This window comes from Rhodamnia argentea, chromosome 2, assembly GCF_020921035.1.
Source record: "Rhodamnia argentea isolate NSW1041297 chromosome 2, ASM2092103v1, whole genome shotgun sequence".
In the NCBI taxonomy this organism is placed as follows: domain Eukaryota; kingdom Viridiplantae; phylum Streptophyta; class Magnoliopsida; order Myrtales; family Myrtaceae; genus Rhodamnia; species Rhodamnia argentea.
In genome coordinates this window covers 36,147,133-36,161,972 of record NC_063151.1, presented here as the reverse complement: position 1 = coordinate 36,161,972, position 14,840 = coordinate 36,147,133, and the positions used below count along the sequence as shown (strand labels likewise).

General features: G+C 45.0%; 3 protein-coding genes across 6 annotated transcripts; 1 reads left to right on the top strand and 2 right to left on the bottom strand.

Annotated features, from left to right (window-relative positions):
• Nucleotides 1–677: 677 nt before the first annotated feature.
• LOC115736615 lies at nt 678–2,553 on the bottom strand. Its single transcript, XM_030668396.2, has 2 exons — nt 2,320–2,553; nt 678–1,065 (listed from the first exon to the last, which is right to left on the bottom strand). Exons 1-2 carry the CDS (start codon nt 2,518–2,520, stop codon nt 868–870), a joined length of 399 nt encoding a protein of 132 aa, XP_030524256.1. The 5' UTR covers nt 2,521–2,553; the 3' UTR covers nt 678–867.
• Nucleotides 2,554–3,062: 509 nt separating this feature from the next.
• Nucleotides 3,063–5,676, top strand: LOC115736422. 3 transcript variants are annotated; one of them, XM_030668152.2, is made up of 3 exons: nt 3,063–3,891; nt 4,847–5,412; nt 5,449–5,676. In XM_030668152.2, coding segments are annotated over exons 1-3 (1,335 nt in total). In that variant the 5' UTR covers nt 3,063–3,123; the 3' UTR covers nt 5,450–5,676. The 3 variants fall into 3 exon arrangements, with proteins under 3 accessions (XP_030524012.1, XP_030524004.1, XP_030523996.1); XM_030668144.2 differs by having other exon boundaries at nt 4,847–5,415; nt 5,452–5,676; XM_030668136.2 differs by having other exon boundaries at nt 4,847–5,676.
• A 3,385-nt stretch (nt 5,677–9,061) lies between these two features.
• LOC115736568 (myb family transcription factor IPN2) lies at nt 9,062–11,336 on the bottom strand. Of its 2 annotated transcripts, none has more exons than XM_030668326.2 (6): nt 11,041–11,336; nt 10,834–10,910; nt 10,550–10,616; nt 10,332–10,398; nt 10,176–10,218; nt 9,062–10,054 (listed from the first exon to the last, which is right to left on the bottom strand). In XM_030668326.2, exons 1-6 carry the CDS (start codon nt 11,207–11,209, stop codon nt 9,413–9,415), a joined length of 1,065 nt encoding a protein of 354 aa, XP_030524186.1. In that variant the 5' UTR covers nt 11,210–11,336; the 3' UTR covers nt 9,062–9,412. The 2 variants fall into 2 exon arrangements, with proteins under 2 accessions (XP_030524186.1, XP_030524194.1); XM_030668334.2 differs by having other exon boundaries at nt 10,559–10,616.
• Nucleotides 11,337–14,840: the final 3,504 nt, after the last annotated feature.

Genomic DNA, 14,840 nt, shown 5'->3' with positions numbered 1-14,840 from the left:
GGAACCGTCTCCCTTCCCCCTTTGCCGTAGCTCCCGAGTAATAAAAGTTGCAAACCAGATCGCTCAACTCAATGTTGTTATCAAATAGATTTTGTCCCACCCCCAACATCAAGTGACGCTTTTCTCGTTTACTTGATGTTCGGTTTGAATCCCTCATGCCTCCTGTGCCCTCCCCCTCCCCCGACATTTCTACATTCTCTCATATGCATGTTTGATTTTCTTTTCAATGGTCTGGCATCGTACAATATCTAAGTCCGGTTATCAGAATGCCCACCACTTGGACTCCAAGTTCCTGTCTCTCCGAGTCGCACAAATTATTACTTTGGATATATTGGATGGGAACGAAACTTAGGAGTCCAAACTTGCAAGTAAGCGTCCTGCAACAAGCTTATGGTCGAAAGACCAGACAGAAAACTCAAGCACTGCTTCTTTTAAGACCAGACAGAGAAGAGCACCTCTTCACTCGCTTCATCAGCTTCGTAATTGTCCTCCGAACTTATGGTCGAAGCTAATGTCGGACTGCATCCGTACACAAACTCATTGTTGCTGCTGCATGTGCAATCTAAGTTCCTCCAGCAACCAATCCACCCAGTTAAGGCCATCCACATCAAGATCAAATATTTGCACAAGTTGAGCAACACGACCCTGCAATTGGCTCATGCGACATAGGATGATGATTGAGAACACAAGACAAAGCCATGCTTATTACATTGTACATGCCCAGTCTCCCCCTTAAAGCTCCTCAGACCTTTCAACTCAAGACAATGCTCCAAAAAATAAAATAAAAAAGAACTTGAGAAAGAGAATCGACTCTCAAGATCATCCATACAACTTGAGAGTCTTTAAAATTTGATTGCATTGCGTGTTCTATTTCTTTTTCTCATCAGCCTTTGCTGCTTCACTGGCCCCGCTATCTTGCTTCTGCACCGGTTGAATCCTCACGTAAGGATTCCTAGTCAATGTCTCTCCCTTCAGAGCCGCTACGTACCTGTCATTCGTGTCTTCCTTCCTCTGGAGTTCCCCCAGATATTCCGCTAGTCTGTCTCGATTCACTTTTCCCATCATCTAACACACAATCACAGCAGGTCAGCATGACTCACTTTCTAATTACCGAGAAGAAAGCAGTAGCAAATTTTAATGTGTTTAGCTTAATGGCAGGTGACGAAACTTACATGTACTTAGCATATGCATATCTGCATTAGAAGTTACTTGCTAACGCATACATGTCAATCAATTTCGAGATGCAGCTTGCCAAAGCAAGGAGGTCAGAGACTGCAATTTGCCTAGAGTTACATCAGATACTAATGGCTGGAGCTCCCCCGCCTAAATATCTCATGCTACAGTCCACAGTAATGCAACGTTGAGTGCCTCGTGGTTGTGCCAGTGTGAGTTTTACCCACAATTATCAGCTTCCCCAATAATGCGGTATTAAGCCATGAGGTATTCGCAACTGGCTAGAGCTTTCATTAACATGAATGCAGAAGGTTTGATGCAGGCTATTCCAATTTTAACAGAGGACTATTCTATTCAACTAGTTGTATCGACAAGGATTTCCAAAAGGACTGTGTTTGAGCGACTCGAGAGACAAGGCCAGTAAGAAGTGCAATGTCGAACCTATTCGAGATCTCACAATTGGATACTAGAGAAAATTTCAATTGAAGAGAATTGCGCCGCCAAAACATGATCAACGGACACGAGCATTGGAGAATCGAGTACAAACTGTAACATGAGAAGGAGGACAATGAGATGAAATGTACAAAACCCACCAGAAAACGCAATGAGGAATTTCATGTCTCTGTTGGGTTTCCCGATGAATATCGAGTGAGGGATGCACTTACACTCAGGATCAATTTAACATGACATATGCAAAAGCCATTGTTAAAGAGATGATAAATTGGATCGAAACAGGGATTCTCCATGATTCCTCCTCCTCAAGCAATAGGAACAATAGATTTTAACGATCTCAGGCATTCTACTACGGATGTGGTAAATGTGCCCCCGACTGTCTAAGCAATGTATCTTCAAAAGCATTTTAGACTGGTATGTTATGCTACGAATCCTCCATTTGTACGAGTGACGACCTATCAAGTATGTCGGTTAAACAGCTGATCATTCTCTGCATTGAAGCCTTTCGATTTGGACGCTTTCAAGGCATAGAGAAGCATGAACGAGGAATTGCAGTTCCACTTAGGATCAATGGCGAGAACTAAAAGAGACAAAATCATGATGGAGGAGAAGAGAATGAAAGCAGAGGCCCTACTAACAATAGCATAAAGCGAAGAGGGTGCAAAAAAAAAGGGGGGGGAGGGAGAGACGCACGACGGAATCGGGGCGAGCGTTCTTGCGGAGCTGAGCCTCGAGCTGGTCGGTGCGGGAGCTGGTGAGCTGCATGACGCAGTAGCCGATGACGCCGGGGACGACGCCGCAGACGGTGGCGAAGGCCAAGAAGAAGGGTTTAGAGTCGCGGGTCTTGGTGACGATCCATCTCCAAGTCTGGCTTTTCTCCCACAGCATCGACATCTCTGGAACTGGAACTGGAAATGGAAAACTCGGATCGGAAGAGGGGTTGAGTTTGGTTACTTAAAAGTTGGTTCTGGGAAGGAGTGGGCCGGTCAAAGGCCCAGTCAACGAGCCCGAGGATGTATGGGCCCAAAGAAGAGAGAAAAAGCGAATCGGGCTTTGCTCGGAAGATGGAAGTTTCACCGAATGGGGAATCAATCGGCCGCTCCTCCAACTGACGCCGACCGTCCACCCCACTCTGATTCTTAAATCTGCCTTCCAAGTGGACCCTTCCCTTCCTTCCCTCCATCCCATGTACCACAACACCATAACTCTTCATCTTTTTTTTTTTTTTTTTAAAAAGCAAATGGCGGGTCATTGTAGTCAGCCGTTGGACAGATAAGCTGTCTCTTTTGTCTCTTTTCATCGACTCTGCTCAATAAAAGAAACAAAGGGAAATGCATCACACGTCCTCCTCTCTCTCTCTCTCTCTCTCTCTCTCTCTCTTTCCTCCCCCCTTCCCCCGTTTAAAAGCCAAGCCCATCCAATCCATTGATCAACATCGTGTCGAGTGATATTTGTTCAGGATACATAGAGAAGGAAAGGGGGAATAAGGTGGCGGGGATGAACGCGAGAGGACCGGTGAGGTGGAGGCAGAAATGGAGGCAGCAGCCACTGGAGCCATTGATGGAAGGGCCTGATCCCGAGATGCAGCTGCAGCCGGGGCAGAGGAAGGAGAGGTATTGGGACGTGATTCGGGAATGGTTCCGCTCCCAGAAGGCGGGCGGCGCCGCCCATCATCACTACCTCCACCCCAACAACAACAACAGCGGCAACAGCAGCAGGGCAGCTGAGTTGAGGCTGTTGCTCAGCGTGCTGGGCTGCCCCCTCGCCCCCATCCCGCTCACCGACGCTACCCTGCCCCCCCACCATCCCCTCCTCCCCCCCTGTTCCATCCCCATTCAGAACTCCATGGCCCATTACATCCTCAAGCAGTACATGGCCGCCACCGGTTGCTTCAACCCCCACCGCCACCGCACCCCCTTCGCCAACATGTACGCCGCTGGCCGCGTCAAGATGGCCTGCTGCGAGACCGAGATCTCCTCCGGCAAGTCCGTCAAGTCCGTCGGCGCCGCCCGACCCACCCCCCACCACGGCAGCTTCGTCCTCTGGCAGATGACCCCTGCCTTGTGGTCCATCGAGCTCGCCCTCCTCCCCGGCGGACCTCCCCACTCCAACCCTCATTCCAACGACGACTTCTCTCACTATGTTACCATTAACAACAATAAGGTGGTCGCCGGCAGCGACGGCAAGATCGTGTGGCGTCACACTCCCTGGCTCGGCACTCACGCCGCCAAGGGCCCCCACCGTCCCTTACGTCGCCTCATTCAGGTGCGCTCCATCATTACTATACATTAGCTCCGCTTCCAATTAATGTCTATTTTTAACTTTTTTTAGCTCTCTCCTGGCTAGCTTGTGCCCACACTTTTTAGTGCTTCGTTCGATGGATGATGAAGTAAAACCCTCTGGCACTGGCCATCTTTCGCAACCCATCAACTTCAATCTTTTCACACTCGAGGGAAATTCCCATGATGGGATCATCATTTACCGCGCTTCTATACACCAAAGCTTGAGAAAGCACAGAAATGATTTGAGTCCACCAATTTACTTAATGAGCGCGAATTCCCAGAGAGAGAGAGAGAGAGAGAGGGTGCGAGGCAAGGTTAGAGTGGGAGGAAAGGAAGAGGTGGGGGAGGGAAGTGAGATCTGACAGTGATGGAGAAACTGTCCCATGCTTTACCGGACAGCGGACAGCGGACATCTATCGGGGTGGGGGTCCTTTCTTTTTCTTTCTTGGACCATTCGACTGACTTGAAAAATTTTCAAAAAAATTTACATGAAAGAAAAAGAAAAGAGAGAGGTAAGTACTGGTTCACACACACACACACAGAGGCAGGGATGAGATGAGTCAGGATGGTGGCATGACGAGGATGACGACATAGACCAACAACGAGGAGAGATGAAGGTCGGGAGCTGGGACCCCTCTTGGGATTCCCGCTCTTCCATCTCCGCATCCCCACTTTTTCTTTTCCTCCGCACGACTTTATTGACCACTGTGCACTACGTGCTTCCTGTGGATCTAGGAAGATATTGTCTCCTACACTCGGTATCTGCAAAAGTTACCAACTTGACATTATTGTATGTACCCAGCATTGAATTTCATACTTTTTATATTCATTCCGAAGCTATGGAGTTCAACCAAGGTGGTGATATAGATGGCCCTGACTATTAGGCATTATGGAATTGAACCCTAACTAACCTAGGCCTACCCATTCACGGAAAGCAGGGACTTGACCCGGAGAGCACGGCTCGTTTGTTCGGCAAGGCGCAGTGCATGGGGGAGAGGAGCATAGGGGAGGAGGAATGCTTCGTGCTTAAAGTGGCAGCTGAACGGGAGGCGGTGATGGAGAGGAGCGAGGGTGGGGCAGAGGTGTTGAGGCACGTCCTCCACGGCTACTTCAGCCAGAAGAGCGGCCTCCTCATTTACCTCGAGGACTCCCACCTCACCCGTGTCCACCACGTCCCTACCGGTAACAGCCCTGGCGAGGACAGCGAACTAGAAGATCGAGAACCGCAACACCATGACGAAGAGCCCGCGTTATTGGGGGAGACCGTTTACTGGGAGACGACGATCGGGAGCAGCATCGGGGACTACAGAGAGGTGGATGGGCTGATGATCGCTCACGAGGGGAAGTCCATCGCCACCCTCTTCCGCTTCGGAGAGACGTCAATGCAATACAGCCGCACCCGCATGGAAGAAGCCTGGACTATCCACGACGTCGACTTCAACGTCCCGGGTCTCTCCTTGGATCACTTCATCCCTCCTTCCGATATCCACATCCCTTCCCCTTGATTCGTCCCTACCTCCTAACGACAACTCCCATTTCAATTGGACGAACCATTCCTGGCTAAATCCCACCATTCTTATATGATTAACAACTGGTCCCAATGCTTCCTGTAAATGAACCCCCTCCCCTTAGATTAATCGTTGGTTTGTTCTAAGTAACTCTAAAATTTTTTTCTTTGGCTTCTGTCAAGTTGGGCCCTTTCATTTGATGTCATCTGACCTTTTTCATCACATATAAATGGAGATAGAGTGCAATTTTTGGTGCAAAACGACGTTATCGTGCAATACTTATGGTCATGGAGACTTACGTGTTGCATAAACATGCGCCATCTTCAAAACATGAACAATGATATCCATGGACGATCCGCAAAACAATCACGACGGTCCATCTCTCCTCGTTTACTGCTCTGAACAGTAATGGTAATGTACTGTGTTCCAAAGATTAAGATGGCCTCCCCACTCCATGATGCCGTCGGTTGGGGCGTCAAGGGATTTCTTGCCTACCAATGGAGTGGGACATGGTATGGATCGGGGTCCTGTTCATAGATTGAGATTCGAACTCAACTTGCTAAGTGTTTCATGAACTTTCAGATGGCCGGGTCTGTACGGCCATGTCCAGAATTGTAAGAGAAGGAAACGAATCGAGGGGATGGCAGTTGAAGAGGGCAATTTGAAAGGGGGAAGTGGGCTTGAGGAATTCATTGGATCGGGCCGAGTAAAAAGGCCATGGGAAAGTGGGTCATGGGCCTGACGCTACCTCGTATGTACATACGACATTCTGAGGAGAGAGACAGTGGCGCTGCACTGGACTGCAGCGTTATTAATTAAGGAGGAGTTTGCATGGCTGAATGGGATTCATGGTCGACCAAAGCTCTGCTTTGTCCTTTTCTTTTCCTCTCGCTTTTCCTTTTACATACGACAGGCCTTCCTGGCAGCCTGTAAGGCAGAAACGTAATGACCATGTATTAGGTTAACGTTATACTAATACTACATCATGTGTTGCCCCCTCAAAAACTAAAGATTGCATGCCCTCACGTGCTTCCTTCTTTTTCCTCCTCCTTCTTCTTCGTTTGTTTTTCATTTTTTTTTTATATGTCCGGAGAAGATTACGTATACATTGCTCACCAGGTATGGAGTTACAAAGGACGTTATGTTATTTCTTTATCCTCACCGTCAAATAGTTTAGGAATTTGGAGATGAATTGTCCAACACTTTCTACCGTCAAACCTGTTATTTAAGGTATCATATATCGCTTATTTACGGGATTTATGTGATCTTCAATGCACCCAATCTCCATACACCTACTGTTTAAGTTTTTTTATGGATTTATGTGATCTTCCCCAATTTATTTCATGTATGCTTCTCTCCTTTCGTCAATAATGATTCCCATACTCCAATTTTTGTATCTTATACTTTCACCTCATACATGGATCTTAATTTGGGCCCGGTTGTGGATGAGAGTTGATGGCCTTGAGACGCCCCGACCTAATGTGGTGATCTTTGCTAGGGGTCACCTCACCTTGGAGGCACCAAAAAGGCTACGATATCACCGGCCACTTGCAGTAGTCTGGTGGGTGGGGCTAAGTCGCCAAACAAATGTAAACCATTTTAAGCATATAGTATGTGTCATTCATTTAAAAACGAAAGTAAAACAAGTACCTTCCAACATCCATTGCTATTCCTCATTTCATGACAAGACGGAAGTGCATCTACATTCTTTCAAATAAATAATCTCGGAATGAGAATGAAGCATCCTATGAGGATTAGCTTCATAATGAAGAGAAGCAACACATTTCTTGAATACATGGATGGAAAAAAAAAAACAGACATGAGAAGGAGGGAGGGAGGGAAGAAGAGAGAGAGCCTTATGAATATTTCTTCTATCTACAAACGAGGAGCCACATCTTGTGGCTTTGTGAATCGGGCGAGGACCGCCGGCCCTAATCCAGATCTGGCGTAGGGCAGGGCTATCCTTGATTGCTGTGCGTATGTTCTCATCTGCTAACGGTATGGTGCAACAAAAAAGAAAACCTCATTCAAATGCCATCATTCCACCAGCTTTTTAGGGAGAGAGAGAGCGCCCAACTTCACTTTGGAGTAGAAAAGATAGAAGCTTCCTCGATTTCTGGCCGCGTGGGAGTGCGGTTCGATTCTCCTTTGTCCTTTTTTTTTTTGGCCCGGTGTTTAGAGACTTTAGCTTTTCCCGTCTGCATTCTACTTTTCTTTTCTCTGATGATCTTTCTCTACTAAATTCTAGCTCTCTAGATTCAACAGCAAGCTTTCAGGTTGTCCAACTTTTGATTTCCTTGCCCTAAATTTCCGGTACTTCACCCCCATCATCCTCCTCCTCCTTTTTTTTTTTTTTCCCGCTTTTCGCATGCATTTCCTAATCGCCTTACCGAGTTACTAGACTCAAATGGAAATGAAGGTGCCCTATATATCATCTTAAGTGCAACTCACAAGAAGAAGCTCTGTGAGACTCTCCCAATCTAGGGCATCCTCTACAAAACATCAATTTAACCCTAATCCTATCCATGAGAAACTCATGCAATCACACGTCACACAACTTTCCCGAGATAGTAGTGCGTCTATCATTTCGGGTGCGATATATATGCTTGAGTACTTTTGGCTGGATTTCCTGAAGTGCTGTTTTTAGATTGTGTTTATTTGTTTTGGCCAATTTCCTCTAGTATCACATGGTTATGCGGAATATCCACCATACTCTTGTCCTGATGTTGTCAAACCCATCGATATACATCTTGATTCTCATGCGAGTACCGATTGTTTTCGGCCATTCCTTCACCGGCAAAACTGGGCAGGTTTTTACCAAAATCTAAATTTGTCTGCTTTCTCGATATAATATGTTGCGACTTTGTTTCAAACTATGATGGACACTCAACTCGGGAATGCTTCACTACTGCCAGTGCCACAACTTATATCTCATTTGCGGTATAATACGATTATTCAAGAGCACATCAATCAAAGTTGGTTTCAATGCATCGTGTCACATCATATTCAAGTTTCATCTTGTGCTATTGGAAGGTCAATAAATTTCTAGCCTTAAACTCTCCATATTGTTGAGCTTGCTGGCAGCAAGATGGTTCTGTATAAACACCTTCAAGAAGTATTACAACTGGTAAGATATTAGCCGGTTCACTCCAATTCACGTCAATTAGTTTGAAACAAATGCATGAAAGTAGAAGCCAAGCTAAGTTGAAAATGCATCGGACAGTCTGGTGCAGGAAAGGGATAAGAGAAGATGAATTCACCACACTAGCATGACTCTAAAGGACACACAGCATGAGCATCTCTTTTATATCAGTGTGCTGGAATAGTTTGAGATCTTGCATCCGTTTTACCTTTTTTTGTGAAGCATGTGGTGTTTCATACTTAAAAGATAGATTATATCTACCAAATCAGCTAACTCTTGAGTATATATAGTGAATTTCTTCACGCATGCATGATCTGGGACTGCACTTGTCAATAGCGTAATACCTATAATTGGATAATAACATCTGAACATGCTATTTCAGAAATTTGCACACATGACTGCTCGGTGAAAAAACTGAAAAATAAGCAATTTAGAGCACAGGATCAATGGCAAAATGTCCATGTCTTGTAGTATGAATGGGAGGAGTGTAACCAGCGAAAAAGTAGAGAAACGAAAGTTGGGTGCAAAAGTAGATTAATTAGTACATGAAATGATAATACAAGTTAAAACAAGTTCTGCCATGCCTGCATGGCATTATGTGTTTCCTAAATTGTTCTCAACTAGCTAGCTGCCACTGGAAACTCGGAGGTGATCAGATGAGTAAACCTAAACAATATTCCTTGTTGATCAAAGTTCCCAAAGCCGAGTTTGTAATACATGTGCTCATACATAGAAGAGTAGGGTTTTAAGACCCGGAAGAAAACTCTAGTCCAAAAATAATGAGTATGACTTAATTAATACAGCTGATTAATTACCATAGCATAAGAGAAGGGCAGAGGTCATCACCATCAGCATCATCCAGCCTGCTGAAAGAGATGTTCGTCGTGGCGATGGGACTTCAAAGGCTTCTGCAGATTCTTCTCAGTCTGATCATCCCCTCCTCCCCCTCCGTGAAGGGCCGGGGCTGGCTTCGTTTCGTAAATGTCAACCGAGATGGAATCAACCATCTCAGGCGTGTGGATCTGCTCATGGCCATGATCTGGGAGATCATCAGCAGACCATAGCAAAGGGTTCTTGCCGCTACCACCAGTCACAAAGGAACTCGGTCTCTTCTTTCCAAAACCAGTGTTGTCGTGGCTGTTGTTGCTGTTGTTGTTACTGGGGAGATGGTAGGAATCGAGGGAAAGGGAAGGCCGGTCCAGGGTGGGATGAAGATCGAGTTGGTCGGCACTGCCGTAGATGTTGAGGTCTTGGAACGAAGGGAAGTTGAGAGGGGATGAGGATCCAAAGTCTTTGACAAATGGTGCTCCTCCTCCTCCAATGCTATTCATTGAGTTTGGCATATTACTACTAGGGGTCTTGTGACTGTGGTACCCTCCTCCGGATGAATTGTGAAGGACCATGCTTTCACCGGCGAGCGTCTGGCATGCCTTCTCCAACATGGCCTGCATGTACTTCCCTTGCGCCTCTATCCTCAGCTGCAAGTGCCTCTGTACCTGGCCCAATTTGCACCATTCCTTGTTCAATTATTCAGCACATAGAGAAGAAGATGTAGAGATAATGGAAACCTTTTATTTTTCCCAAAGTATGTTTGAATTTGGTGTGGGCAAGTTTTACCTCTAATTGCTCGTGAAGTCTTCGCTGCACCTCCATTTGCATCCTGACCATGGCATCGACCAACCCGTGTTGGAGTTAGTCGTACAAAAAAAAAATTCCAACACAAGGGTAAAAAGTGATTCTTTGAAGCTTAGGGAAATAAAATAAGCGACTTACTCATTCATACTGCGGCCGATCATGGCAGAAGAAGAAGCGGAGCTTCTTTGAAGCTCAAGCGCAGAAGCTGTCAAACCATGTAAGGTGTCGCAGCGTCAGATTATATATGCCAGTATATGAACAATGATTCATGGTTACACGCCGAAAAGCTACGTGACACAGGATGGATGAACATGCAGAAAACCTAGAAACAGATGAGACAATAAATATAGAGTCACCTCTCTTACCATCCTTGATGGAGTGGTCATTGAATTCCTTGTGGGGTTGCTTTCCCAGCCTGAATTTCTGCAGCCAACAAGTAGGTCAGGCCTTATGCCCAGATGAGCAAACGCAAGCAAAAGAAGGAAAGGATAGGCAAGCAAAAGCGGGAACACAATCTCGATCGCCGCAACGACCCACACCACCTGTACACTTTGGACTTTGAACCCTGTGAAGGGGAGTGACAGACAGGAAAAAAGCTTGTATAAAAGCCGAAAGCAAAACAAAATTCAAGGAAGTAAACCTGAAGATGGCTCTTGAGATGGTAAAGAGTGAGACCCTTCACGCCCATCACTCTCATGATGGTCTTCGGTGTTGCCTCTGTCGTCACACCAAACATCATGATGAGTTATGGTACATGAATCGCTTAAACCTCCATAGACGAGATAGGAAGATGGAGCCCGAGAGAGTTTCCAAACCAAATGAAGGAAAGAGATTCGTCGCTACTCACTGTCGGGGCCTCCGAGCTGAGTGACGGCGTCGACGAAGCGTTCATGCAGCTCGACGGTCCATCGGAGGCGGGGCTTGGGGTCAGTGGTGAGGACGAGGCCAGAATCACCTTGCACGCACATCCCCCTCTCATGGGAATTCATACCCGAGGGCTTCTTGGGATGGAACATTCTCTCCCTCTCTCTGCGCTGAAGAACAAATGCGATATGGGGGAAAGAGAGAAGGAATAGGGTGCGTTTTTTGAAGAAAGATCAGGCTGCCCTTTTCCCCTTTGGCGTTTCTCTATTCCAAAGCAAGCTACTAGCACAGCCCTTTGCAAATATATACCATACTTATTAGTTTGCTATAAACTATATAGCCGCTATACCCTCTTCTTTTCCTTTTTCCCTTTTTTTTTTTTTTACCCAAAGCTGTTGTGCCATCAAGCAACTAATTAATCTTCGTGCTGCACCGCCATTCCGTAGATAAAACCTTATTGGATACGTATGTATTTTCTAATTTGCGTGCATCCATGAGGTTTAGTCTAGCTTTTTTGATACCTTGATTTATATTTCTAAAAATGAATTTAATTCAATCGACTAACTGGGTTCGGGCATTGGCATACATACACAATCTTTTATTTAGTAATTACACTCATTGCATTAATAGATGTTAAGTTTCACGGCTTAAGTGAGAAATATCGTGTACTAAGGTTGTGTTTTTATAAGAACCCTTAAAAGATAGATTAATCACACTTAGTTTCATTTGAATCCCATTAGTCATCAATTCTGCTGAAGTTATTGTCCCACAAAGCTTGACAATGGTCTTATATACTCTTTATATGCATGTGGTTTCCCTCTATTTATCGGTTTAAGTTTTTAAGTTGAACTTTCTAACGTGGTATCAATGCCAGTGTTAGATTGCTCGATTCTAGCATGGTCATGCAAGATCAATTGCCATATGCTTATAATGTTCTTATTCCAGGTTTTTTTTTTTTTTTTACAACTTCTCATTAGTTCAACCGCTATGACACGATGATAGCTTGCTTTTGAGTAAACTTTGATCATGTGTTTGTTTCATGCAACCATAGTTGTAGAGAGATAAGTTGTCATTGAATTGTTATGCTCTATGTGGCTCTACTGCTTGAAATTTTACGAGTTACACCATGCCGATGTCATATTTTAATAGTGGATATAGGTAAGAAAATAGGTGATTTAGGTGCCAATTCTTGTCGCCAATGGTGGTGGTGGTTCGGGGAGAGAGAGAGAGAGAGAGAGTTTCCATCTTTATCGGGGGGAGAGGGTGCATAGACAAATTCGGGGGGAGAGGGTGCATAGACAAATTCTGAGTTGGATGTATTGTTAAGGCCAAAAGGAGAGACCCTCTTTTGAATATCATTCTCCAATCATGTGAAGCTTCTTTTTAGCTCTTCGGCCATTTATATTTGAACGAGAGACCCCTTGCTTAGATGCAATCATGACTCCCAATTCCATAAGCTTTGCTTTATCCATCTTTCTTTCAAGTTTTGAACCCCCAATGCTTTTTATTCATTATAACCCCGAGCCCACCATGCATGCACGACTCATTCTCCCTCTCTTTCGTACCACGACTGCCTTTTTAGCTCCGCAGTGCCCCCAAAAATCAGTGATATGAAGCTATAAACTCATCATATGAATCATGTCCCCACAAACATTTTTAAAGTTACAATATATGTTGCATGAATATGATTCAGTGTGAATCTCTCTATCTCTTCATGCATTTATCCTTAGACTCTATCTGGTAAATGAAATTTAATAGGTGAATACCCGGGCAGAAGAACAAAAGCTTTATGTCCTAACAATGAACTAGTTATGGAATGCCGTCGACGTCCCTGTCAACTGCAATGATTTAGCAATCACAAATCTAACATGGGTTCTTATGGTTCTGTTCCCAACCTGTTTTGCATGGCATTTACAGTGCACGTACGTGAATTATGCTAAAACAGTCCGCTCTCTCTTTCTGCCCTGGAGACAAATTTTTAACCACCTGGAATACACACGTTGCCTAATATTTGTTAGAATCTCATATGAATGTGGTAAACTAATTTTACACATGAAAATACGTACAGCAGCAACTACGACTCTAGTTGAGTTCTCACGATCCAATCAGCAAAACGTATTGTTGGCTTATTCGCAATCAAAATATTGCCATTGTGAGAAAAATACATATGCGTGTTTGTGCAACAATATGAGCTAAGGATTAAATGAGAACAAGCCGACCATATATGTTTTTGTAAGCGAAGTAATGTTGGTTGAGAAGAAGAGATTGAGCAAATCTCAAGGGCGGAAACATGGACATGTTTGTTCTTGCACTACTAATTGGGGCAAATTAAAGGTAAGATGGATGGGTGGACCCAAAAGCTTTATGGTCTGCGGATTTGTTGGTGAGAGGGAGGGGGACGTGAAGTTCTAAGCACAAAGATAAAAGGGGAATTCAGAGCGAAGCTTTTGATGAAGATGTTACGAGGGGGGACCTCCTTCCTCATCCTCTACTCCTCTTTTGTGGAATACAAGATTGGTCCTCTCTCTTAACCTAGAGTCGGTCAAACCCTAGAGTGGAAAGACGAGGTAATTTATGCGACGGTGAAGTCCTGCGACATTAGGGTTCCGTTTACATTTCGATATTTTCTCATGACGAGAGATAAATTAAAAGGAGGTGAAAGAAAGAGGAAAAAGAGAGGAGGAGAAAAGGAGGCAAAAGCTCTCCTCCCGTGGTGGGATGCCAAAAATCTTAAGGGAGACGAGTGAAAGAGGGAATTGCATGTCATTCGGACGTTCGCCCAAATCCAGAATGGGGAATAAATGCCTTTCTTCTTTGACAATTAAAGCGAGATTCTCCAGCTCTACCCACATACTTAACCCCGCGAGAATTGCCAGCGACCATAGATGTAAATTCGGATGATTTGGTAGAATTAGCACCCGAGCAGGACACGTGCACAGCGCGATTGTGTATCGTTCACTGCATGCTTCGTTGCTAATTTACTATGTAAAATTCTCTCGATATCTCCCTCGAGGGGCGGCCGCAAATCCCATGAGAGTGGTGGTCGATGGAAGTTATGCCCTTGTTAACATGAAGACATAAGAGAGGTTGGATCCTCACCATTGGAACAATTCAAACGCTAGACGGAGTTTATCCAGAAGTGAGAAAAGGGTGGTTGCAATCTAGAAGGGGAGATTCCCCCTCCCAGCAGTCCACTTTGGACCACACGTTGGACAAGTACGTAGCTGTCACGTCCGAGTACACATGGGGGGGTTGTTATTATATTCAGACAAAGCCAGGGTTTAACTTTGAGAGTTGATTAGATTTTATATGCAAGGACTATAAACCCCGGCGGAAAAGCGGGCTGCGTTAGCGTTAAGGCCATGTTCGCTTGAATTTCAAGCATCTTTATGTGCAATTGCCGAATTATTCTGTTCCCAAATGAATATATTCTCTTCCAAGTGATTTTCCGGGGCCCATCTTTTTGTGGTTCGCTTTTCCTCTCTTCCCTTCCTTTTTTTGTTTTGTTTTTTGTTTTTTGGGTGGGTCCATGCTCCACAGTAATCCATAGTTTGGTGCATGATGGTTCCAAACTTCAAGTCTCTTTTTTTGGCCACAGCAGTACCAATTTCCCGCGACCCCTTTGTATTGGTGTGAATGAATAGTAGGCACACCTGCGTTTTAAGTGAAATCCCAACCAGCAAGTTAAATTAATGTCACTCTTGGCACTTAGTGAGCCACAGTTAACAAGCATCGGGATGATCGCCCCTCAAGTGTTCCGCAAGCCCGTTCTCATGGCCAAGA

Bases quoted from the DNA above. Each gene is read 5' to 3' on its own strand.
- LOC115736568 (XM_030668326.2), bottom strand. From the start codon at position 11,209: ATGTTCCATCCCAAGAAGCCCTCGGGTATGAATTCCCATGAGAGGGGG. The intron at 10,617-10,833 runs GTTTACTTCCTT...TGTTGGCTGCAG, and splicing joins ATCTCAAGAGCCATCTTCAG to AAATTCAGGCTGGGAAAGCA. The intron at 10,399-10,549 runs GTGACTCTATAT...ATGGTTTGACAG, and splicing joins CATCAAGGATGGTAAGAGAG to CTTCTGCGCTTGAGCTTCAA.
- LOC115736422 (XM_030668152.2), top strand. From the start codon at position 3,124: ATGAACGCGAGAGGACCGGTGAGGTGGAGGCAGAAATGGAGGCAGCAG. The intron at 3,892-4,846 runs GTGCGCTCCATC...CACGGAAAGCAG, and splicing joins CCTTACGTCGCCTCATTCAG to GGACTTGACCCGGAGAGCAC.
- LOC115736615 (XM_030668396.2), bottom strand. From the start codon at position 2,520: ATGTCGATGCTGTGGGAGAAAAGCCAGACTTGGAGATGGATCGTCACC. The intron at 1,066-2,319 runs GTGCGTCTCTCC...ATTGTGTGTTAG, and splicing joins ACGCTCGCCCCGATTCCGTC to ATGATGGGAAAAGTGAATCG.